Source organism: Phoenix dactylifera, chromosome 5, assembly GCF_051530095.1.
Source record: "Phoenix dactylifera cultivar Ajwa chromosome 5, Ajwa_hap1_PhDact_Kaust_v1.1, whole genome shotgun sequence".
NCBI lineage: Eukaryota > Viridiplantae > Streptophyta > Magnoliopsida > Arecales > Arecaceae > Phoenix > Phoenix dactylifera.
The window spans coordinates 26065775-26093012 of record NC_143194.1 but is presented as its reverse complement, the minus strand read 5'-3'; the positions used below and the strand labels follow the sequence as shown (position 1 = coordinate 26093012).

The following is a 27238-nucleotide window of genomic DNA, read 5'->3' as shown; positions in this document are numbered from 1 at the left end:
ATTTGAATTAATGCATTGCCGCGTAGGACAAGACTAGAGCCAATAAGTTGTTGTGGGTGACCGGACGTAGTTGAGTGAGTCGATGAGTTGCCGTAGATGGTCTGAGATTTTGAGTAACCCGGAGATTCGTGGAGACCATGTGCATTAATTGTTGACAGTCGTAGCAGGGTATGGTCCCTGGTTGATGGTCGTGGCGTGGCCGGCAAGCAAAGTACGGTGCGGTGAGGCTGCTGCAGAGCATGGCTGCAGCATGTGGACGACGAGGTCGGCCTTCTGAGGTCAGCTTTGCCTTCTGTGCTCGACTCGGACTGTATGAGCTCGGTCTGCACGAGCTCGGCCTGCATGAGCTGGGTCTGCACGAGCTCGGCCTTCTGAGCTTGGCCTTCTGAGCTCGGCTCGGCCTGCATGAGCTCAGCTCGGTATTCTGAGCTCGGCTCGGCCTGCATGAGCTCGGATTGCTGTCGGATTTGGGTGCTTTAATTATATTTGTGGGGTAGTCCATTTTTCCCCCCAACAGATCCGTTTCTCAATTTACTAACTTGGGGCAAAATATCTAGCTCGATACTTTCTTGCCTGGACGATTGCTCATCTAAAGAGCTAAATTTCATCACCAGATGATCACAACAACCATGATTAGTCGTATGGAATTACAGGAAGAAATAGTAGTTAGTTTTAAGATTGCCGACTCAAAACCCCTAGTCACACAATGTTGACCCGAGGCCTCTGATCGCATAATCCCACCCCAAGACCCCTCTTATATTTTATTTGGTCTACATATAGTTGGGGCCCTTCCTCTAAGCCATCAAAACATCTAGAGAGAGAAAGAGAAAAGAAGAGGGGAGAGAGAAATATAGAGAAGAGAGAGGAAAAGAGAGAAACCATAGAGGTTTCTTCTCAAAAGAAAGAAAGGAAGAGAGCTTTAGGGTCGGCCACCCCTGCGGCAGCAACCCCTGGTGGCAGCGACAATGACATTCCAAGCCGGCGGTCATTGGCCGGATGAAAAGAAGAAGAAAAAAGAAACAAAAAATAAGGAAAGCCTTGTTTGTTGAAATCCGGCGGCTTGCGGGCTCCTAATAGGGTGGCAATGACGATTAGAAGATCGGAAGAGGAAGAGAAGATATATAATCCATACCTCATCTTGGGCGAAGTCTTTGATCCTCTTTTCCAGCAAGAACGGACGGTGGCTCATTAGAATACTCAAGGGAAAATCAAGGGCAATCCCACGGATTTTCACCAACGATCAATGGGGATTTGAGGTGAGATGATTAGAGGGAAGAGGAAAGGCATTTTATAAGATGAATCTGGGGCTCTGGCGAGCCCTAAACTCCTCTCAGCAAGTGCTCAACGGAGTCTAGGTAGGAGTCCGCTTCTTCCATCTCACGTGCAGAGCACATGTACTTTGAGTTTCATGGGAAGGAAAAATATTGGGCCTGTGCAGGTCTCTTGGGCTAGTCAATGAACTGGCCTTGTAGGTACAACTTGAGAAAAAAAATTTATATTTTTAGGTAACCAAATGAATTTCCCAAGTCCACCGGTTCACGGCGGTCCAAATAAGTTTCCGGTCTGATCAGCCGGTTCGCTTCGGACGGCGCTTACCTGACCAACCAGCTCCAACCCGCCAAGTGCCGGGCGTGCCTGACGCGTGCTCTTCTTTAATATCGCCGCTCGGCTGCCCTAGCCGAAACCTAACCCTGAACCGAAGAGCCCCAACCGCATCCTTTGGCCCTCTCCCCCCATCTCTCTCCTTCCCTCGCTCGCTCGCTGTCGCTCCCTCTGTTCGCAACGAAGCACTAAGAAATCACCGCACGATAGGTACGTCTTTATTTCCTCATTGCTTCACTTCTTGCCGTTTCCTTCCTTTTTCTCGCCCAACTTCCTCGGAGATCCAATTCTAGGGTTTCTCTTCTCCACTCTTTTCCCTCTGATTCTTGGCTGCCGGAATTACCATGAAATTATCCTGAGAAGGTGAATTTCGGGACGCTCTCGCAATTGTTTCTTGTTTGTGAGAATTTGCTGTACTCGTTTCGAGTTCGCTGCTTCAAAAATCCGGATTTGTTGTAATGCAAAAAAGAGATTATTTTCTTATCGATTGTAATCTTGAATTGAAAAAAAGAAGGATAACACCCTGAAGGATTATTGTGACAAGTCGAAATGCTATATGATTTTCTGGAGAGGTTGGGAGAAGTTTCAGTTCTTTTGTTTCTTTCATGAATTTTAGGGACGATTGCTATATAAATTTGACATAGAGGGTCATCCCATGGTAATTTCACCGATTGTAAAGACTATGGTGATTTACATTCTATAATGTCTCTGTTCCCTGGCTATTGGTGTTGGAACAGTGATGAACTCCAAGTCCGTTACAAGACATAGCAGCTATAACTTGTTCTTTGTAGGTTTCCGTTCTTCAAGCTGGTGATAGTGGGAGTGTGGAATTTATACCTGCTTTGCTTCATTCAGATAATCCTTTCGCAACCATGTGTTCAAATTGTATGGATATGGTTTCAAGTTATATTAAAAACAATAGTAAATCTTTTTATCGTAATTATAGGTCTGATTATCTTATCATTTATATTGAAACGAATCAAATTAAATTTGCGATCTATCTATGATGTCAATTGTGTCACTGTAAGTTTCTTCATAAATATTACTTTCTGAAGCTAGTTATATGATGCTACCATAGAAATAGTTGCTATGTGTAGACATTTTTAGGGAATGGAATTGAGCATGTGGAAAGGAACATAACAACTTATAAACTCGTCAGATTGCACCACAAGCTAGGGTTTCCTCCGGGAAACAAAAGACCATTATGTCTTTTTACATGAACATCGTTGTACAAAGTCAAGCATTCGTAAATGGTTTTGTTATCTAACCAGCCTAGACATGTATGGTCATTTGAGTATGTTGGTCTTGAGAGGAGGTCTGTATATGTGAAACATCGCGTTGCCACATAGTGCCAGATAGGGAAAAAAATTGATGCTATTCCATGGCAGCCGTGAAGCATCTATATAAGACACGCTTACATGTCTTCAGTTTCAACTGTGTCCTGGTCCTGAGCATCATAGATTTTCTACCACTTAACTAAACACTTGATAATTTGAGCACATCATGTTTATGGTAATTTTCTATATGATGACACCAAGTCGGATGTTAATGCTATACTTTCAATGGTATTAGAGAATTGTCTTTTGCTTTAGTGTAAGAGAATTTGCTTTAATGTAAGAGAATATGTATCAAAGACATAGGATGCACATCTTGAGAAGCAAAATCTTGTGCAATATGGATTGTTGTCATAACCAAAATCGGGCCAAGATCCAACTGAGGGCCACAGTATAATCATCAAATTTCAAATGCTTCCTTCCAAAAAGCTAGTGCTGTGGAGCTACTTAAGATTGGAAAGGAAGCCATATGATCTGTTCTAGAATGCCTGGAGTTTTCAATGATTGAAGAGATTAATCCTGGATGTAAAGCTTTGTGATTTTGCACTTAGATGAAAATGATGAAGTTCTAGTAGTTGAAAATTGGAATTCTTTTAATTTCTAGGAGAGGTATTGCTGGCTCTCACTAGAGTGATCATTGAGAAAAGGCAGACAAAAAAGAATAATAGGAGCTCGCACATTGTTCAGGCCTTTTAATGATTAAGAGGCTAAGAGGCATCACTAGCCCTTGGCTTGACCCTGAAATATGCTTCAGGCTGGTGGATAGAATGCTAGATGGTTTATCTAGTTGAGCTTTTCATATCTGTCATGTATAGATCCCACAATTGACTTGTTGTCAACTACATCCAGTAGTTGCTTCTCTTGGAAGAAATCTTATGCACCTTTCTAGGGTTTTGGGTTAAGAAAATGGGGAAAATGGTTTGAATCAGTTTTTAGTTCTCATATATTCTGAAAATTCTGATGTCATCCACCACCTGCCTTCTGGCCAGGACATACACGTCTAGGTAGAGAGAGATTGTGGTAGTTTGATACTTCAGATCCAAAGAGGAGTCAAATTATTTGAAATGAGGAAAAGTAACGTAGGCAAATAACCCTGAAGGTGCATTTGAGATTTGATAAAAATGATATATGTTATTACTTGTATTTTAATTATAAGTGTAGCATTGATGTTACACATTCAAGCGGCTTTGATTGCTAATGTATACTCATCCGAGATGTTTAACACACAGTTCTTGAGGTGTATGAAAATGTCAGCTTATTGGAAGTTGGAGCTATGATAAGGATGCTGTGTTTGCTGTGTTTCCTAAGGGATACTCAGACAATGTATTTGTATATTTCTTTATGCATCTTAAAATGTTAGCTTAATCAAAAATTTTATGGAGGTTATTACAAATAGAGTAGGTGAGTTAAAGGCTGACCGAGTGACTTCTATCTTGCCTAGCTTGTGGGCTGTGTCCATTTCTGGGCCTTGCCTGGGCTATTTAAAAACCTAATGATTCAATAATAGAGATTCCTTGCCCATATATGTTCATTTGTACAGGTATTTAAAAAAAAAATAGACTAACCCCTACTATGAACTTAGTAAACCTATGCTCCTGCTGAAGCAAGGTAGTAGGTAATGTTATAAACAATATCATCTTTAAGGGTGTAGGTACTCATGAAAGGGGAGCGATATTATATATTCCATTCAAAGAATAAGAAATTTTGAAATTGCCCTGCCATACTATCCACATGAATTTGATCTTTTAGTATTTGAGCTCCGCCATTATCAATGAATGGGGTTTACAACAAAAAATTATCTATATAGAAAACTACATCATTTCTCTCATTTATTACAAATTCTATCATGCATTTGCTTATCATGAATTATATTGAATGCCATGGCAATGCTAGCAGTCACCCATGTCAAGGTTCAGATTCTATATTTTCCCTCAAGAAAAAAAAGGGTTCTGATTACGTATTGCATAAGCATAGGTGCAGCCATGTAGCATTATTAAACCATTTTGTTCATGATTTAAATTTTATAATTATCAATTTTCTTTTTCCCTTTTTGTGTGTGTGTGTGTTGGGGGGAAGGATAAAGTGCTTCATTTTAATGGTATCTACGATACTTCATCAGCGTATAATTAATTAAGAGAAAGAATTTGATTATTGTAGGTTGCTTGAAATTAGTGTTCATTGTTTTGGTATCAGATCCTATACCGATACCATCCTATTACAGTATCAGTACGCTCGGTACGGGGGCTGGTTCAGCATATTGAGTGACGGTATACCTTCTGTATCACATACGATTCGGTACCAGTATGGTATGGCACGATCGGTACGCACTGGTACCGACCGGTATGGAAAACCTTGCTTGAAATTGATATTGACATAAAACTAAACACAATGGTTATGTACCTAGCCTACTCTATTGCAATTTTTTCTTGGTTGAGGTACTAGTTTAGAGTTAACAGATTTACTGCTATCAGTTGGATTCTTTAATGGACTTATCCAAATTTGGTGTTTTGCTTCAGGTAGGAGAGAAACCTAGACTCCTATGAGCCAAATTTCAAATATTTTAGCACCCTACTTCTCTTTTGATACATCCGACCCCCTCGCCTACTCGAACATTTTTAATGAACATAAACAATTACATCAGAAAAATTACTAGCAATATGGTTATTCATCAAGGATGGCCCTGAGTTAGTGTCCATGTACATCAATATTTTGATGTCCCAGTTGCATTTTCTAAGAAGAATTTCCTTTGGTTGTATACGCAAGTTTTTGGCTGTATCATTTTCAAAGATCTCAGTCACCTTCTATTTATTTCTTGCTCTTACATATTGTACGGAAAAAAAATTAATGCATTACATTGTCAATAGAAGTCAAAAGTATGCACCATATATTTTGTATTATGAGATCCCACCAGTTCGAGCTCGGAGTAACTGACAGCCAACCTCAGTTCTAACTTCCAACATCCGGTATTGGTTTTTGATGTTTTACCTTGTCAATACCCAAGATTAACACATGATGTCTAGCTTATTCATTATTTGTTTTTCTATATGCAATAGATGTTTCCTTTTGTTGTATATGCAAGTATTTGGCGGAACCATTTTCAGGGATCACATGGTCCATGCTATTTACTTGTTGCCGGTACATTTTTGTAAGGGACATATTAATACATTAGGGTGTCAATACAAGTCAAAGGTATGCACCATGTGTTTTGCATTATGATAATTCTATCAATTTGAGCTTTAGAGAAACTGATACCCAAAGTCAGTTCCAACTTCCAACACTCAGTATTGGTACTTGACATTGATACCTTAAGGATACCCAAACTTAACATCTGATGTCTAGTTTGTTTGTTATTGTGTTTTGGATATGCAATATATGCCTAGTGCAAAAATACACAGAATGTTAGAACTGACAATCTGGCATTAAATCATCGAGCTTTTTGGCTGAGGGCAGACTTCTATTTATGTTAATTTTCATGTTTTAAATGAAAGGTGGTCTTATTTTAGAAGTGTCTTCAAATTATCAACAGGAGTTGGAATTTGTAATGTTTTAGTATTTCAGAAATAGAAACAGATAATTTATGTATTTATTTGAAAAATAATTTTTTTAGTTATCTATAGTAGACAAGTTATGACAATTACTGGTGTAATATTTATTGTTATGCTGTATTTGGATTTTTAATTGATTAACATGTTAATACTCAAGATATAATTTAAAGCTATATGCTTGTGTTCTCTTCAACATGCTCCTTTGCATTGTTTGCCATTGCATTTCAACTTTCAAGCATGCATTGCTATTGGATAAGTATCCTTTGTTTGGCGGTCTTTCTTTAGCCTCCTTTGTAGCATGCTCATTTATAGAGATAATCAAAGCCGAACTCTAATTAATAACAAAAAATGATTTAGGCCTCATATAAACTCAGGAAATCCTAGTTTAAAGCAACTATTAGAAGTAATAGGTTTCATTCTTAACTAATCAAACACATTCAACAGCAAGTCATATCTTTTAAAATCCAAAATTAAATAATTACATCTAAATTATTCCATCCAGATGCAAACTTAGTTTTGCAGTTCATATTACTGTTATGGTGTCTTATTTATTTTCGTGGATGATATAGTTTTTCCCCTTCAATATATGGATGCTTCTTTAATGATGCTCTCGCTGTAGACATACTTATATGATGATATGTATTCTTTGTCCTCAATATATTGACGAGATTTTACATTTTCTTACTAGGTTAACGTGAATAACGGGAGTTCTTGGGTAAGGGCATGGATGATGAAAAGCCATTTTCTGATGGAAAACACAAAGAGGGAAATTTCAGGAAGCGTTCTCGTTCCCGTCCAGACAATGGGAAAAGAAAAAGGCAGAATTCTAGCCACGATCATAATTTTTTGACTTCCAAACCTGTTGAAACCATTTATCGCATCCTTTGCCCTGTCAAAAAGATTGGTAGTGTTCTTGGGAAAGGAGGTGACATTGTTAATGCCCTCAGAGATGAGACTCATGCAAAAATAAGAGTTGCTGATGCTATTCCTGGGGCAGAGGAGAGAGTGATTATCATTTTTAGTTACTTATCACGACAATCTGGAGAACTCAATTCTGATGAGGATCCTGATGATGTTAATTTCACCATGAATGAATCAGAGGATATGAAGCCCCATTGTCCTGCCCAGGATGCTTTGTTAAAAGTCCATGATAGGATTGCTGCAGATGAGGTTCTACGTGGTGGTGTGGTGCATGAAAAGACTGGAGCTGATGATGTTGTCACTGCTCGCATTTTGGTTCCAAGCAATCAAGTTGGTTGTCTTCTTGGTAAGGGAGGCACTGTTATACAGAAGCTACGAAGTGATACTGGTGCTAATATCCGAATTCTACCTGCAGAGCACCTTCCACCATGTGCTATGAGCACTGATGAATTAGTTCAGGTAATTCCTTTCTAGATCCATCTGTGATTCATTCATGGTGTGGTCATGAGTGTACTCTTACTATGTGTCTAGTATTAATGAAAAATGCTTTTATGAATTTTAAAGTAAAAAATCACTTGCTAAAAAACTGTATGCTTTGGTAATATCATCTGGAAGTGCTTCTACAAGAAGAAAAGTCAAAAGAAAAATGCTTTTAGGAGAAGCTAAAAAACCTAGCTTCTGGCTTCTCTTCCTTTTTTTGCAAAGAAGGAGCGACACCAAACACGGCCTTAATGTGTTTCTAGAGTATGTTTTATCACCTGAGACCCGAATACTGGAAATGTTTTAGAACAAACATATTACTTTGTTTTGAAAATTTAAAGATACTTGCAGATTTAATCCTTTGAATAGATATAAATAAATGAATATGTACTGGAGAGTGTGTTGTACTCAATCTTATTTTATGTATTTGTTTGTTATAATGGCTAGTTTATATAAATAAATAGTCACAGTTCAATTTTAATTTTTTGCTTATTTCTAGTAACTACTCTTCTGAAGTATCTTTAATACATCTCTTCTTTGGCACATACAGCCCCTTGATTATTCTGTTTCTGATAATCTTTTAGAGAAAGAGTAACCAATGGACATGCAAGTTTTTTGTGGGATCATGATTATCCATCTAATCTTGGATCAATTATGTGCATCCAGTATGTTCAATGGTTTATATATAGGATGAAAGCTTTGATTCCTGCACATAGGATCTGGGTATCCAAATAACTTGCTTTTTTTTTTAATAACTGAAAGATTAGGAACAACTGAGAGGCTTGCTTTTTATGTTAGTTTGACATTGAGGTATCTGCTTTGGAAGAAGCTGAGGTGAAGGACCTTATTGAATGACTTGACATGAATTAAGAATGCTAAATTCTCGGATGAATTGAGATAGATGGCTTGATGTAGATTTCAATTTTAGATTTGTCTAATAGAGGAAACAATTAAGTTTGGAAATAGAATTTGCTTGCCTATTGAAGTAGGGGAATAGTACCACCAGTATTTTTCTTTGGCAAAGATGATGTAGGTAGAATCTAATTATATATGTATGTATGCATGTATGTATGTATAATACTTGAAGAATAGAAAAATAGATCCTAGTCATAGGTAGATTGGTTGTTTGAACTAAGTGGAAGTTTGACATGTTAGACATTGTATTAGAATAACGAATCATAATAAGGTGCAATATTCAGAATGCTTCAGGATTTTGTATTGTTAGGCATTCAACTGCATGCTGGAAATATATCTTATGGAGGCTTTTTTACATTTTTCCCCCCTCTTTGTGAGAAAGATTCTTTACATCATATTTGTATGGAACACGGGGGGAATAGTCATAATTATAGTCCCTGGTTTTTGTTAATGAAAAGCATGGTTGCATGAGTTGAATAAGTAGTAGCAGGGATGCGGTGCTTTCAAAGAGTAGCACTTGATGGTACATGATTGTGAAGAAAAGGAACCCCAAACTTTTGTTAGGGGGGCAGTTGTGCTTTTTCTGTACTGGTACGGATAGTAATTTTCATTATAAAGAAAGCCTTGTTTAGGGTTGTTAGTACATCAAAACATAAAAAAAGAGAAGTTAACCTTGTGGGTCTTTTTTTTTCACTTAATCCAACTCAGTGGTTCATTTTCAAGAAAAAAAAAGAATAAGGATTCTAAAGTCACAAAGCATTGAATAACACATTTTAAGCTAGGCAAGCTTGGTCTTCACAAAAGAAGTGAGCACCAGGAGCTCCTTGGAAACATCAAGAAGAAATGTTTTAGGTCGTTCTTTCTAGCCTGGGAAAAATATTTGGCCATATTGTTTTTCACATATCATGCATGTGGATTGTCTAAGTGTCAGTAAGGATCTGAGCGAGGGGTTTGATGGTTAGTTCTATAGCCATTTCTTCAAGGTCATATTGTTTTGATGAGATTGTATTATGATAATTGCTGTAGTACTAGCAATATGTTTTAGGTAAATACTACTTTATCAGACACTCTAGAAGGCCTGCAGACAGGCTATGTTGAGGACCCGAAGGCAAGTTTTAAACATACTTAAGTGAGTCTGAAGCAGTCACAAGACTGGTTTGCTATAATTGCACAATGCCATCTTTAAAGAGATTACTGGAATGAATCTGGTTAACTTCTCTTGCGCTCCTATTTTGTTTGTCATAAGTTACTGATCTATTGATTCTTCCTTTTATGCCTTGGTTGATGTTGGCAAGTTCTGGTATGGTCAACAGTTTCTTTCTGTTACAGCCTTGTTGCTCTAGTCTTTCTCCTAAAATGCTCTACCTCAAATTAAATTGGTTTTATGGAACCTCTGCACGCACGTCGTCGTCTAAGCTGCTCTACTTGGTGCTAATATCAGTATCTGTGGAATTTGAGCTGTGGCATAGTGGCTCCAGATTTTTCTAATAAACTGATTCTCGATAGCTGCTTAATCGCGATGATGTTCTTTTTTGAATTTTCTGATGTTTTCTGGAATATTTTATGAGATCCTTTTGTAGAAAATCAGGCATATGCATAGTCTGCTAGATTAGTCCTTGAATGTTTTTCCTGATTTTAGTTATTCCATCTAAACTCTCTCTGAATGCACCTTTTAGATATCAGGAGTGCCATCCATTGTGAAGAATGCTTTATATGATATTTCCACTCTGTTGCATCAACATCCTCGTAAAGAAAATCCTCCTTTAGAAGATCTTATATATGCCAGTACCCATGGTTTATACCAATCCAGTGCTTCTATGCCTCCATTGCCTCAAGGAAATCCATTGTGGTCTCAGCAGCACCCAGGTGTCGACGCTGCACCACCAATGCCATGGATTGGTGGATATAGAAATGAGCCATCTGGATATGCTCCAGGTAATTTCAGTAGTCATGCTGGAAATGAGGGAGAAACAGCGGAGTTTTCCATGAGAATTTTATGTGCCACTGGGAAGATTGGTGGGGTGATTGGTAAAGGTGGGGTTAATGTCAGACAGTTAGAACAACAGACAGGTGCTCACATTCAAGTTGAGGATACTGCTCCTGAAGCTGAAGAGCGTGTCATTGTTATCTCTTCTAAGGAGGTATATTATACCTATTCTGTAACATTTGTGATGTGCTTATTGAAATTTATATTGCTAATCATCTTAGAAATTTACGTGCATGGGAACTTTTTAGTTTGTCCAACAGTTGATTGTACAGACAATGACGTGTATCTAAATGAATAACTATAGGTTCTTTGGGATCCAATCTCTCCAACAATTGAGGCTCTTCTCCAGCTTCAAAGCAGAACTAGTGCATCCTCTGAAAAAGGTGTGATCGCTACAAGGCTTCTTGTTCCCTCCAGTAAGGTTGGTTGTATCCTTGGACAAGGTGGTGACATAATCACAGAAATGAGAAGGCGAACCAGAGCAGATATTCGAGTTTACTCAAAGGATGATAAGCCAAAGTATACATCAGCAAATGAAGAACTTGTGCAGGTGATGTGGTTAGCATCATGCTTTATGCTAAGCTGTCTTACAATATGTCATCCTGGTCTTTCACATGGTTATCATTTGCAGTCATTCCTTTAGGTGTACTGATTGTTTGACTTGGTCATATAGATATCTGGAAATCAGAGTGTTGCAAGGGAGGCGCTCTCAGAGATTGCATCCAGGCTTAGAGCGAGGACTCTTCGAGGTGGAAATCCTGCTGCAAATACTGCACCTCCAGTACCTTTCCATGGATTTCCTCCTTCAGAAAGCTTGTCTAGTAGAGGACTACCACCAAATGTAAATTCTTCTATAAATCCTTCTCGAACAGTCCCTTTCCATGGATTTGCTCCCCTAGAAGGCTTTTCTGGTAGAGGATTACCATCACCTGGCATGGTTGGATCTGGGAATGCTGTTAATTATGATCATCCAAAGGTATTATAATATTTTTATCATTTACCCTTATTTCTGTTGCCTCTATTCTTATAAATGGTACTCTTTTATTTTCTTATTGATTGCTATGACTTGTCAGATTGGTAAACTATGTGATTGTCCTAGGAGCTTAATTTTCTTCTTATGGTTGTGAATATGTATTTGATGTTTCTTGTTCTTCTTTAACATGCATCATCAAGGTTGCATTTTGGATGTATTGTGGAATAATGGACATTTAGTAATCTCGCATGCTTTTGAGGATTGAAGTTATAATTTCTGTAAGTGGTTGTTTGGGTGTGCTTTATATTGGTTTATCTGAGATTATGAGTTTATTCTCTCAATCAGCAGTTATAGTATACTGTTAAACAAATCTCTTCCAAAATAATGCTAATTATCAATTTGATTTTCAAATTTAAAAAATTATTCTTTTTTCAATTAGATGTATATAAGGATAGCGTTATTTTTGAAAGAAGTCGGTTACTCTCACTTACTAACAAGTTAAAAAACTTCATGCGTAGCATACCTATTAGCATTTATGTTGAATAGATTATATTTATGGTCTTCAAGTATGGTGCTTAGGGTTATGTCAGGCACTTATATGCTTGATGCAGTTTCTTTTAGGGATATAAATGGTCTGAATTAAAATTTTGCATGTGCTCTTCCTGGAGACAAGGCAGCCCCTTTATCTAAAAATATAAGGCTTTTGTTATTAAAATAGACAATCCCTCACGAGTCAGTTAAATGTATTCATATAATAAAGTCATTGATTGAATCAATGCATCCAACTTATTTAAATTATATTGAGTATTTCAGATGCATCACTGCTTCCTGGGCTTAGATTATTGCATCAATAAGAAGGAAAGGAGGAAGAACATTTATCAAATGTTATATTTTTAAAGGTTGAATTATTAATTCATTTGAATGCTTATGAAAGAGAATAAATAACTAGGGTTAACATTGACTCTGTAACTTTATGCTGTTTTGAATAATTATCACGCCATGTCAAGTGATTTGTGTTTTCTTCTTGTGTATTTAGCATTTAGTTCTTAGGTCCTCAAGGACCTCAACTTCTGGTTTATGTTCTTTTATCTCTCATCTTGCTGTTACCAGTAAGTACGATACAAATGGTTGATAATAAACTGAAGCATGTATAATACCTCAACAACAAGAAACTAATAGCTCGGTCGAAGCACATAGTTTCTTATGGTTATTTTGCATCCAATTCAGCCAAGTTGTGATGGATTGTCCAGCCTAAGTTTTGATTGAGCTAGAAACTTTGTCTGCAATGGTTTCTAAGTGAAATGTGTTTATTTGCTTATTCATTATTAGTTTCTCTCTCCATTTATCTTTGTTTGATGTACAGATAATCTGGATTCCAAAATGAAACATTTATTTAATTTTCTTTTTTACCCCAGGGTTCTGGAATGATATATGAAGCTCACAGTTATCCAGGTCCACGAAATGCTACCGGGTAGAGTACCTTCTAAATTTATTCTATATCGAGTTATTTTTATAGATGTTGAAAGGCCTCTCACTTTTGTATCTATTCCAGTTATCCAACTATGAATAGTTCTTTGGAGGTTAAGATTCCTAATAGTGCCGTGGCTTCTGTTCGTGGATCAGGTGGTAGCAATATTTCTGATATCCGTCAGGTAAGCCATTTGGACATCTTCAGGATTCCTTGGAAAATTGTAACTCCATGAAAAAAATCTAGTTAAAATAATCACATTTCAGATATTCAAAGATATATCGGGAATTATATCAATTTCTGAGAAGCCTTACATTTAACTAGTGATATTTATGAATGATGTTCCACTCTGATTGTCTGTCAAGTTGGAATCAGATCCAAATTTCTCAACGAAATACAGACCATTCTTTCAATGCCTGTTACTTTTAAACATGCAGCCAGTTAAATTATTCCTTTCTGAGATTCTTTAGTATAGTATACCGTCTGTTAGTTCAGTGAGTGAGAGCCTTTTGTGTTCTTTTTGCCAATTTTAGATATCCGGAGCAAGGGTTAAGTTGCATGATCCTCTGTCTGGTGCATCTGAGTGCGTTGTTGAGATACACGGCTCTTCTGATCCAATGAAGGCAGCACAAAGCCTCCATCCGTTCATAGCTTCTGGCGGACAGAACCTACCACCACCGCAAGCTCCCCGCCCGTATTAGTCTTTCACCTGGAACCAGAGGTCTTCCGTTGCCATCTTAGCTGTGCAATGCTGTATGGCTGTTGTTTTCATGGCTTTGCTGGCATGAGTAAGCCACTACTTTGACTGTTTGAGGTCCTGATTTACAGTGATTACTGTAGGCGATTACGGAAATTGAAATGTTGACAGGATCCAAAAATGTGAATGTGATTATCAAGTGGTTCAACAATGGAGGTCTGTTGTGTATGGCCCAAAGGTTAGATCGTTCGATTAACTATGTGACTTTGTAGGTCGAGCATTTTGGTGCTTTGAATTCCTCTGTTAACCAGATTTAATAGATCCTTTTTTTTGTATTTTTGTTTTTTTTTTGTGGCAAAGTTCATGTCTGAATAAGTTATTCCTTTATCATTTTCTTCCATTTTCTATGGTTTAATTAGTCTGCATGATTCTGACTCTCGTGAAAGTTTCTGTTTGCCATTGTGCTTATAGGTGGTGTCAGGTGGTTTGTGTGATTTTTTAAAGTCTAAAAAGATGTCAGGTGAGGTTTATGGAAGATTTCATAAATGCTGTTGAACAGTTATGCTCAGATTGCAGTAACATCGCGAAAATATGTCGTTTGTTTAGTTTGATGTAAGTTGTTCAGAATTCTCAGTTGGCCTTTCTTCTTGCGCAAAAAGGGGGAATTGTAAGATGTAAATGTTGTGGAACCAGATTATAGGGTGACATTGAGAGAGTTAAAATGCAGAATTCTCCTTAATTGGCCGTCGGATTCAATGGCCTTCTCAGATCTGACGCCTCCCCATATCCTGCAGCCTGATTGCCTGTTATTCCATGATTGGATGTAGAAATACGGAATGCTGTAGGCTGTGTTGATCGAGGAATGAGGCTGCCCTTGCTCCTGGTAAACTAGCCTACTCCTGAATCCGGCATTACAACTGGAATAAGGTTCTATATTCATGTCGTGCCTCAGTTTTAGATGCCTCCCTGGACTGTCGTTTGTGATGATTTGTTAAATTTGACGATTATTTTGTACCATTATCTAACGCTGTTTAAATGGACCTGCAGTCTGCAGCAGTAGGCATGGAAGGGCAATTGACTTGAAAATTGTCTAGGTTGGGCTGGGCCAAACTTGATTGTCTAAGCATATCCTAACAAGTGTTTTATGTTTGGAGACAGTCATTCAAAAAGGCTAGGCATGCTATTATTTAGCATCCTTCTCTCGTACCCACACTTTATTATGTCGATTTAAACGCATCCCTATACTATGGGTCCTCATAATCGATCTGCGATCCATATGGATCCTCAACATAGAATTTTTCACGCTTAAACTCCCTCGTATTGCATGCAGTAAGAGTAGAAAATATATTTGAGGACAAGAGATAGACAAATTAGGGATGAGGAAGGGGGAACCATATCAACTCATAAAAGCACCATCCTTCTTACGGATGACCAAAAAAAAAAGAAGAAGAAGAAAGAAAGAAAAGAAAAAAAAAATGTTTGTTGCGCTGGAGAATCACCTGCAGTTTTTTATCAAATCAATTATATGCGAATAAGACTGCAAAAGAAACACTAAATAAAGTGTTGAAGACAAAGGTTCCTGCAGTTATCTAAACTGAGCTCCAAAAATTTCTTAGGTGATTTATCTGCTGCTTAATGTGAAACGGACCGTGAAATGTGCCGCCCTCAGCTTCAACAGAATAGTAAATAATTACTTTTTCGCGATGCATGATATAAAGAAGAGCGAATAACGAGTTTGGAGGGGAAATAAATCTACAGATATATGAAATATCACTCTCATTTTGTCATCACGGCAACTAATTTGGCAGGACACCTCCACAATCAACTCCAATCTGTAAGAGTCGTGTCATTTTCCTATTGTATGGTTCCGGTGAAGGCATGGTTCGGCCATGAGCCAGTACGGAACAAGCATGAAACGACTTAAAATTATGCACCTCACAAACATTCTTTTCCAATGGGCTATGAAACCAAGACAACTTCATCTGATACATACTGATAACTTGAGACAAATGTTGGTTTCGTGCAGAGACCTGCATGCGACTTTCATGCATTTGCTTTATAATTAACAATACCTACTTAACAAGTGACGGACATTGTACCCTTTAACTGGTTGTCTAATTTAATTCTGCACTTACACGAGGGTTTGATTCCAGTTAACCAACCTTAATACCTTATACTAAGATGAACTTAACAACTTTATAGTTAGACTTTTCACACAATCAATAGCCTCTCCAAATTGGTCCTTGATCAAATGGCTGCTGCTGTTGTGGGACTTCTATAGCTTTAGCGGAAGAAGAAGGGAAGCTCGATTTTGATTCACTTCCAAGGAGGGGATTTGCTTGTGCCGCGAAAGAGCTTAAGCTTGTGAGATTGGTGGCTTCCTGTGGTTGACAACCGTTGAATGGCAGTGCTTTCAGTATTGCTGGACTTGGTAAGTAGCCCATGCCTAACAAGCTTGACGTCCATGGAAGTGAAGGTTGGCTTGTAGCTTCTCTAGCTAAGACCCAATTCATGTACATGTTCATATCCACCTCCTTGTTGATGCTGTCATTAACTTGCATACCATCGGGACCATTTGTGACGAGATTACTTAAGATTGATACATCAAGTTCTCCTAGCTCGCTTAACGAGGTTGTATTGCATGGAGACTCGAGCAAAGGTGGCAATGGTGGAGTGTTCGGTTGCGTTTTCTTTCCGTTGGAGCTCTTCTTGAAAACCCTACAAACAACCCATTCCTCCTGTGGAACAAAAGGGAATGTTATATATCCATTGTTATTGCAAAGGTCTTACGTACAACGATTACGATGCTCTTTTGAAAGTTCCATTTTTGCAAGACCTTTGTGGTTCTGTAGGGAAATTTGGTCTGGAGCCTATACTCATGCATCACCCAATTGGTCTTCTCGCCCTTGGGAGCTCTTCCTTTGTAGAACACCAAGGTTTTCTTCATCCCAACCAAGACCCCGCAGTGGAAGATCTCCTTGTCTTTGCCTGTTGTCTTCCAGTAACCAGCATCGGTCGCTCGGTTGGTCCGCATCCCGGTTGGGTACTTGCGATCCCTCAAGCTGAAGAAGTACCACTCTTTCTCCCCCATGCTTGCCTTCGCTGCAATCATTTAGAACCAAACCAAATTCTCTTGAAGTATTACCACCAATATCAAATAAGACCTGCCGCTGCAATATATCCTACAACTAATTCTTTGTTCTAAACAAGATATCTTTATTAGTCGAAATAAAGATCATGATTCGGTGCCATACAAAGTGGTGTTATGAAAGGGAAAACACTAGTATGAAGACACAAATTAATGAACATGTAGCTAGAGTTAGAAGACGAGACTTGCGTACCTGGGAGGTCCCAAGGCTCGCACTTATTGAGATCGACATCGGCAATGGCTTTAGCAGCGAATCCAAAGTCCGAGACCTTGCGGGTTAGGTAGTAAGTGATGAGCTCTTCGTCGGTAGGGTGGAATCTGAAGCCAGGAGGAAGGTTTTCCTCCATTTTAGGCTAAATGTGAGTACCTCGCATGGTCTCTGGACTTGGGGACGAAGAACTCCTCTCGTTTTGGGATCTGTCTTGGTAGAAGAATAGCACCAGTAGCAGTGGAACATGAAGGACTGATATTAATAAGATCCGGGAGTCTCCCCTGCCCGTAATGGAGGCTGTCCTTCTAGATCTTTTTTAAATCTCATCCACCTCATTGAAAAAGATGGCGAACCTATTCTATAAGTTTGGACTGCCGGTAATTACAAAAAAATAAGTTCTATTACGATAATGCCATTGAAGTACCGAATGGGAAAGGTAGTTCTGGGGTTTCCTTGGTGGTTTTTGGGTAAAACAGGGAGGAACGGAGGGCATTTGAGGGGAAGTTGGAGTATGGGTCACACTCCTCCAGATCTCCTTGTCCCCCGTTCCAACCAACTCCAACCGTTCCTATCCACCCGTCTACGCCCGAACAGCCGCACACGTGGCTGCCATCAGCCAATAGAAACAGGACACAGTTTCCCCTCCGGGTCTTGCACGTGAGAAAAAGGCTCCACTGCAAGCTTAGTTTTTGTACGGAATTCCTGTCCGAAGAGACGCTAACAATTATTTTATAAATACAGAAAGTCACAAGTACTGGACGATTGCAGACACTTTCCATTCCACTTTGAGAAAAAACTTATCCTTGTTACTTGACGTATCTTTGGCATTGCTTTATCTTCAGAAAAATGGAGAGTTCTCTAGAAATTGGATTTTTTTCTTTTTAACTTCTGCAAAATATTCTTTTGTTATTTTAAGCACTTTTTAGATGATGTTATCAAATATTTATTTTATTTAAAGATATTTTTCAAGCAAGTCAAATCAAATTATGTCTAGTTTTGGGCACTTGTCAAGGTATTAACAAATATGGGTAAGTTTCTACATGGGAAAAAAATGGATGTTAAACAGCAATAGCGGTATGTAGAAATAATCCTATACATGTAGGCTCGAGGAATAGAGAAAGATAAATGCCAAAAGAGTTACCAACCATGGATGGAGTATAGCCATTCTAGCATGGATCGATCCTCTTCAAATAACACGGCAAAGCTTGGTACACTATATCTATGCAGTATTTGTAATCCTTGTTACCATAATGGATTGTTAAAATTTTTCTATATGGGCAAATAAGCTTTGCCCAATCTATATTTTATGATCATAATGACTACAGAAATATATGTATCATATATAAAAACAGCAAATATTTATATTGTTAAATATGATTACATTTACATTGTCAAACATGATTGAATATCTATTACAACTCAATGTGCTTTAGAAAATATAAAAATATACATATAAAACTTCTAAAAAAAATTCTAAGGGCTATTAGGAGTCCATGGTAGCATCATCATCAACTCTACGACTACTGGAAGTATGAGGAACCTATAAGAAAAAGATAAAAATTTTAGAAGTTGAGAATATAAAAATCATAAGATATTATAAATCATTAAGCTCATACAAAAATATACATGATAATTATATAAAATATTGAAATAGATATAGTTATTTATCTGAGGAGGGACAAACCTATGCAATAAGAATACAATCTGGTCAAGCTGAGCCCTCAAAAATTGTATCTCTCTTTGATGCCTTTGCCTCATCTCCTCTATCTCTGCCTTCAGCCTACGAACATCAGCAATGCTACTATTATATCTAGCATCCTTGGTATATCTGCTCACTGCAAATAATTAAGTGAAAATAACCCTAACGCCATAATCCCTCACTCAACTATAATGCTCCGGTCCCATCAGTTCGATGAATACTTGAGCTTCGATGCGATTGATCTCTCTAGAGGATGATGAGTCTTTGACATGCTCTGCAATAAGGAATGTAGCCCTCTCCTATATTTAAGAAAAAAAGTCACTTATTAATATTTTAAAAAATAAAACTATAAATCATTGCATAAATCGATTATCAATGCATACGACTATCTCTCTTGACTTCTTCCGAACAAAGCTGCCATCTCGGTAGGTATGAGTCATTCTGTAGAACTCCACCTCACCAGATTCCCTCCTATGCTCTTCCATCTACAATAAAAAGTATATGATACATGATACATAGTTCAATATGAAGATTAAACTTTTAATTTGAAGTAAATGAGTCAAAGAATTTTAATAAGACGTATAAGTATCATGATACATGGTACACGATACATAATACATAGTTTCATTGAGAAGCATAAGTGTTTCAATATAATAGAAATAAATTTAATAAGGAGTTTGAAACATGACAAAGAGTTTCAAAGAAATATACAACTTCATCTCTACGCCTCACATAACTCTTAGAACCTGATGTGTGAGTAACCACCTGAGATCCTCGTGCAGCTCTACTAATATCAAAATATGTCTGTCAAAAAAAATAAACAATGTAATATATTCAATATGTATATTTGCAATCTATATTAATAATAAATATAATATAAGGTATTGAGAGAGTATATACAACCTGTTCTGTCTTAAAAAGCTAGTAGTAAACAAACTTCTTCCAATGATGAGGGTATACATCATGAGGACAATTACGAGCAATCTCTCCTCTATCATACCCTCTCCTTTGTAATCCTTCTTCAACTTTCTCTTAAATTCTTTTTACTTGCGATTGAAGAACTTCAACACCATGTTATGGCTCTATAGAGGGAGCATAAACTTATTTTACAACAAAGTAAAGAATATTATAATTGTTAAATCAAATTACATAATTATGATAGCTAGCAAATTAACATACAATATCAATATCAATTCTTTACCTATACAACTCGTAGAAGCTCAACCTTATATGAAGGAAGCATATCATTCTACATACTTGAGCGAACAAAACTGACCTTCCGCGCAATCGATCCTAGAAAACCAGCTAATATGCTTCTAGCCCTCTTGATGGGCTCCCCCATTTGGTTGCATCAGATGATAATCCTCTCGCCTTCATGAAGCTGCCACACATCCCATGCTCGAGTGGTTCTCCATTTTGTCCTCACTATCCCCTGTCCATCTATGAAAAACACATATTCAACACTATTAAATATGCATTAAATAAAATAAAGTCAAATGTAATAAAATATTTAAATTGTAATAGATATTAAAATATAATATTTTAATTAAATTATCCTAGATCTGCAAGTCATCCATAATAATCTTCTCACTTGGGTAATCAGCAGGAGGCGTGTACCAGAACTAGGGCTCGTGCTGCTGGAGCTTGTGGGGCTGCTAGGGCTCGTAGGGCTGCTGGGACTGTAAGGACTGATCAAAAGACGATCTAGCCTGAGAATGCTAAAACTCCACATCTCTAAATGAGAGACTTTATAAACTCTGATTGCAGTATGTGTATTAAATTCTCGACACATGAGCTATTAAGTTGGTAAAAGATGAGAGAACAAAACTTTCCATTCTTATCAATGCATGCCAACCACATAATACAAGTATCTACTATTTAACATAGTTCAACATATTGGGATATATCCATATCATGTAATAATTATGTTTTTTTACGGGTGATTTCAAATACTCTGTCCCTCCCTTGTTTGTAATAAAGTAGGGCCAAGATATCCAAAACATGTTGCAATCAACGAATTCGGGAATAAATTTGATTTCTGATACATATAGAACAGTACCAGATAGCTGCCCGCAGCCTCTCAAAAGTCTCCCCTGTTCACAAATCTTTTAAAATTGCAAAGGTAATGTCTCCACTAAACAGCATCATCACATAACAGGGGAGAATCAAAAGGTATCCTATTGACATTCTTTTCCGAGCATAAGTTTCCCCAAAGATGGAAGGAGTGGAGGATCAACACCTTCCCATCTTTGACATTAGTATTTTGGTGTTAGAGTAAGGCCTTGTTTGGGGGAGCTGTTGGCAGTAGAGCTGTTGGAAGTAGAGCTATTGGAAGTAGAGCTGTCTGAAGTAGAGCTGTTATAAAAAGCTGTTTGCTGTTTGGTAACTACATTCGTAAAGTGCTGTAGTACTTTGTTTTGTGTTTGGTAAACAAACTGAGAAAGTACTTTTATATGACAAAATTACCATAAAGGACATTGCATAGTATTATACAACACAACATAATAAAACATAACATAAATTAATACATAAATATACGATATAGTATAATATTATTGTAATATAAAATAATATTATGTTAATATAGCATAATAGTAATATAATTATTAGAGTAAATTAATATTTGGTAATATAACATAATATTAAATTATTTAACCTAACATATTAATGTATTATGATATAATGTAATATATATTATATTTATAATATAATACAATAATAAAAATATAAAATATTATAATTATTAGTATAAATTAATTTTTCATAATATAACATAATATTAAATTATTTAAAATAACATATTAATGTATTATAATGTAATGTAATATAATACAATATTTATAGTATAATACAATAATAAAGGTATAAAATATTATAATTAATATTATAAATTAATTTTCCATAATATAACATAATATTAAATTATTTAAAATAACATATTAATGTATTATAATGTAATGTAATATAATACAATATTTATAGTATAATACAATAATAAAGGTATAAAATATTATAATTATAGTATAAATTAATTTTCCATAATATAACATAATATTAAATTATTTAACATAACATATTAATGTATTATGATATAATATAATATGATATTATATTTATAGTTTAATACAAAAATAAAAGTATAAAATATTATAATTAATATTATAAATTAATTTTTCATAATATACCATAATATTAAATTATTTAAAATAACATATTAATGTATTATAATGTAATGTAATATACAATATTTATAGTATAATACAATAATAAAGGTATAAAATATTATAATTATTAGTATAAATTAATTTTCCATAATATAACATAATATTAAATTATTTAACATAACATATTAATGTATTATGATATAATATAATATGATATTATATTTATAGTATAATACAAAAATAAAGGTATAAAATATTATAATTATTAGTATAAATTAATTTTTCATAATATAACATAATATTAAATTATTTAACATAACATATTAATGTATTATGATATAATATAATATGATATTATATTTATAGTATAATACAAAAATAAAGGTATAAAATATTATAATTATTAGTATAAATTAATTTTTCATAATATAACATAATATTAAATTATTTAACATAACATATTAATGTATTATGATATAATATAATATGATATTATATTTATAGTATAATACAAAAATAAAGGTATAAAATATTATAATTATTAGTATAAAATAATTTTTCATAATTTTTCATAAAATAATTTTCCGCGGTCAAGGGGCTCTTCTTCATGGTCCACGCTCGAGGAGGACCTCAGCGTGGGCCGCGAGGTTGATGATAAAAAAAAACAATAGATTGATTTTGGAAGGTATGGAAAAGGATTAAATTTTTTTTCTTCTAAAATGTGGTTCAAGAGATGCATACAAAAATTGAAAAGAAAAATACTTTTTCTTACGGAAGGGAGTCTGACGGCTTGGGTTCTTGGCTCTAGCAGATTTTTAGGTTTATACAGGGATAAACTATGTAATTATGTTATTTTAATATGGGCATTTTTGTCAAAAATATAGCTTTCCGAAAAAGCTGAAACAGCTTCCTCCCAAAAGCTCCAAATTGGAGTTTCCTCCCAAAAGCTGTTTTCAGCTTCCCGCAAAAGCTGAAACAGCTTTTTGAAAAATTTACCAAACACAGTTTTTCATCTAAAAGTACTTTTGGAGGGCCAGAAAGTGCTTTCTGGCCCTCCAAAAGCTCCCCCAAACAGGGCCTAAGAATCTCTAGTTGTCCTTTGTCGATAAATGAAATGCAAAAGGCCCAAAAGCTCAACAACACTCAACTTTCAGTCCAGCTGAGTCCACTGTAATTCTAGAAGAATCGATCGAGTGTCATGATTTCAAGACTATAATAAGCCAACAAAAATTGCCACCGTTGAGGGATAGAACTCTCCCAATGAAATAAAGTAGGTGGCACATCCGAACATATATATACAATGTAACAAATCATAATCATAAATCAAGTGCTTCAACTACAAATCAGCAATATCCGATCGATTAGGATAAGAAATCAGTAATGAAATTATATCCAAAATTATGACATGCATAAAATTCAGATGTCTCAATCACCTCGGTGGGACACTATCCAAAGATCTAACATGCATAAAAAAAAAACCATACACATCATCAATCCCCATGGTCACTTAAAAATCTGTCACAAAATGGATAGTACGTTTGAGCCGGTTAAATCGAAAACCTATACCACTTGGGGATTATTAGAGCATTATGCAAAAATACCACCAGAGAGAAGAAACGAAAAATGATCATAGTTGAGAGTGGGTTACCTGAGATTCGTGGGGGCGGTAACAGCATCATCGATAGAGGAGGACGATTCACCAGAGTTTCAAAGACCACCGCAAATTGGTGGTGGCTAGAGATGGGGAGGAGGAGGAGCAGCTTACGAAGGAGGAGAATGAGGCCGGTGGAAAGGCGAAGGAGGAGAAAGAGACCAGTGGAGAGGCTCTCTGGAGGAGGAGCTCGGCTAGCGGCTCTGTGGAATAGAGAAGAAGAGGGCTGATGGTGGGCCGGGTAGGGATTCAGAGAATGTATGGCTTCCAACGACGCTTATAAGCGTTTTTTTGTTATTAGCTTCTGATGACGCTTATTCGCGTTGTCTTATTATTGGAATCCGATGACACTTACCAAAAAGTGTCGGTAAAAGATTTTCGACGCTTATATGCGATGACTAATTCTTGGCTTCCGATGATGCTTACCAAAAAGCGTTAGAAAAACCATGTCCTTCGTTCCTGACGCTTTTAAGTGTCGTAATCTACTGACGCTAATAAAAAGCTTCGCCGAATTTTGGCGCAGTAGTCAAATTACCGACGTTTCTTTCTAGCGTTGGTACATTAGGGTCAAAATTTTTTATTTTTTCTATAGTGTAAGCAATTCTATCTAGCTACACCTCTATTCCTTCTAGCTAATTGATCAAATCATATGCCTAGGACAGTACGCTTGTATTTGAAATATTTGAGAACCACGGTCATCGTATCAATCTTTCATATGGTATCACAAACGTCAATTCCGTTATGTTATCGATCGCTGAATTTATTACAAGTAAAAGCTCAAATCTAGATATGAGTTTTCATGCAGTTCCTGAGCCAGTAGTTGGCAACTTGTCTATCAGGCTCTGGTGCTGCATTGCTTTCATTCTACAAACTGAGGCAGGTGTAATCTCATATTAATGATTTTGTGGAAGCTGTATACACAAATATGCATGAGAAACGGGCACCTGTATAATTTTTTTTTTTTTATGCATGCAATAGACTTCTTAACCTATGTGATTCACTCGATGATCCCTGCTATATCATAGTATAAAATCATTCTAAAACTCTTCTAACTCTTGCTAATACGTGCCTACCACATTTTCTGATAGAGTACGGGCACCCACTTTAGCCATGCGTCACCACAATCATTTCCTTCTAACAATAATCTAATCAGACTCAGCCACTCGAGAGCTCGACAACTTTCGAATATCATTCAATGAAGTCACATCATGCTGACCTTCGTACTAGCTAATGAAGGAGGACTCGCATACCACACAGAAACAGATATACTTAATCTTGTTGGTCACACACACTGATTACTTTATTGGTCAAGTTAATCGCCCCATCCAAACTTCTCGTCATGCAATTAGGATACGCAAGGTTTGGCGGACCACGTAAACAAACAAGGAGGCTACAGTGGTTAACAAGAGGTCACCAAACCTCAGGACCCTATCTCGTCCGGATGCGTGCTTTGGCATTTCGTCGGTTTTGAAATCTTGCCTTCATGCAGCTTCTCGGCTGCCCGTTATCGCAGGGAAAGCGTGGTTCCGAAGGTGAGAGAGCATTTCGCGGACCGTGGCCTAGGTTCACGCCTACAGACTCCGGGTGTTCGTTCCTAACAAGAAAAATTTCGTTGGCCGAAAGCGATGGCTTTCTTGGCAAAAAAAAAAAGCGATGGCTTCTCGAAATCACCCTCCGTGGTACTACTGACCAATTCCTCTATCATTACCAAACTTCATTTATAAATGCACGAAGGGAAAACAGCTCAGCTCCTCGCAGCACTGCGTGCTTCTAGATGTCCCTTGCTTTCGTAGGGGAAGAGGTCTTAACTACTGTTTCACTGGTTGTGGCCGTCAGTCGCCTCTTTCACTAAAACAACTCGCAGTTTGGGTCTGGTTCGGTCAATTTGAAGTTAGGTTGGCTGGGTCATCAGAGTCCAAAGGTCATGTAACCTGAAGTCAACATAAATTTCTACGTTGGGTGGTTTTCCCCTACCATTTTAACCTAGTTTAACCAGAAGTTGGCACATGCGGATAGCGTTCCCTTTCGGGGAATGAAACATATATGATACGGCTCCTAGCCCGGCGTAAACCATCCATAATTTGGCCCGGGTTGGTGGGATTCCGACTGCATGCCAAATCTATATATAAAACCAATATAATATGTTGAAACATATGATATGGTTTCATGTTGCTCTGTAATACATAAACAGTAAAAACTATAACCAAATTAGAAAATCATAATCATTCATATTTTCCTGTCAAGTGAATGGCATGCACCGAATTGGATCCACCGTCCAAACACTAGGGCAACTTAAAACTTTTAATGCCTATCCTTTGGAAGAACTAGACTGGACTTATCAGTATCCCATATGCTAGAAACTCTAGTTAATAAATGCAGTTCTCCAGAACAGTGCTTTCTTTTTTTATTTTTGCTCCTTTAATTTTGATTCTCTATAATCATAGAGGAATTGGCCGGCTTCTTAGCAAGTTGACGGAGATTTGGAGGATCAGTTTCATCCCCTGTATCAGTGTGATATCAGAAACAACAGTGCAGTTTTAAGACATGCCCTGCAAGGAGTTGATTAACCCCTAGGACAGATCTTTTAGTTTTGTCCTTCTACTTTAATATTCCTTCTTTTCCAGGCACAAGATATAAATCGTGCACCTCGTTGCAAATTCCGATAGACACAAGACAGAAGTGCTAACTCACATCCTTTGAGCCTATGGAGAAGTGGATTAACACCCAGAACAGAGTTGTGCCTTTCCCTAGTTTACCTCCTCTGAGTGGCAGAATTAGACTCTATCTCCAGATGTCTCGAACTGTGGCTTTCTTTTATCTTATCTGCTGCCAAATTGGCAATCCTAGATGTAAAGCTTACATGAGAGATTCCTGGAATCCTAATTTTGTCGGAAAAAAGGATCATGGGACAAGTACACTTCATTCGAGAGCCGTCCACGTATAAGCCTCATGGATACTCGTCAAAAGGGACACCATCATCCTCATCTCATCCACAACCTTCGCGCCCAAGTATTTTTATCTACTGGGTGATGCATGAAAAGGGACATATGAGATAGGCTTTAGCTCCTGTGGGATTTTAGTATGACCTTTCCTCCTGCCTAAGAGGCAATCTCAATATCACATTACTGTAGAGAGTTTTGAAGCAAGGAGCAGATCAGCTAGTTCATTGGCTTCCCTACAGGTGTTTCGTGTGCATCGTACTTGTTCTTTACTCTTTTAGATGTAATTTGTACACAGTGTAACTGAAACGATTTTTTCAGCTATATTTCTACCCATATGTGGTTATCTGTGAAGCTAACCTACGATCGGCGATTCTGAAAGCACGACTGAAGTATTTTTCAGAGAGTGAGCATCGATCGCATTATCTTGCTTTGAAATTAATGGAGTCATGGTTATGATCACGGTTGAGTATGTCTTAAGTTTACGAGCTCTAAAAAAGCAAA

At 37.0% G+C, this 27238-nt stretch overlaps 2 protein-coding genes across 7 annotated transcripts; one reads left to right on the top strand and one right to left on the bottom strand.

The window, feature by feature from the left end:
* Positions 1-739: 739 nt before the first annotated feature.
* On the top strand, positions 740-14329 carry LOC103712903 (KH domain-containing protein At4g18375-like). 6 transcript variants are annotated; one of them, XM_026806873.3, is made up of 9 exons: positions 1681-1812; positions 5094-5203; positions 7170-7861; positions 10474-10938; positions 11089-11334; positions 11458-11760; positions 13173-13228; positions 13310-13409; positions 13759-14329. In XM_026806873.3, the coding sequence occupies exons 3-9, from the start codon at positions 7205-7207 to the stop codon at positions 13924-13926; spliced, it is 1995 nt and encodes a 664-aa protein (XP_026662674.1). In that variant the 5' UTR covers positions 1681-1812; positions 5094-5203; positions 7170-7204; the 3' UTR covers positions 13927-14329. The 6 variants fall into 6 exon arrangements, with proteins under 6 accessions (XP_038984688.1, XP_038984689.1, XP_008797831.1 ...); XM_088722027.1 differs by having other exon boundaries at positions 5094-5256; XM_039128760.2 differs by lacking the exons at positions 1681-1812; positions 5094-5203 and adding an exon at positions 740-1355.
* A 1519-nt stretch (positions 14330-15848) lies between these two features.
* On the bottom strand, positions 15849-17570 carry NAC058 (NAC domain containing protein 58). Its single transcript, XM_008799608.5, has 3 exons — positions 17264-17570; positions 16759-17024; positions 15849-16660 (listed from the first exon to the last, which is right to left on the bottom strand). The coding sequence occupies exons 1-3, from the start codon at positions 17415-17417 to the stop codon at positions 16142-16144; spliced, it is 939 nt and encodes a 312-aa protein (XP_008797830.1). The 5' UTR covers positions 17418-17570; the 3' UTR covers positions 15849-16141.
* Between the last annotated feature and the right edge of the window lie 9668 nt (positions 17571-27238).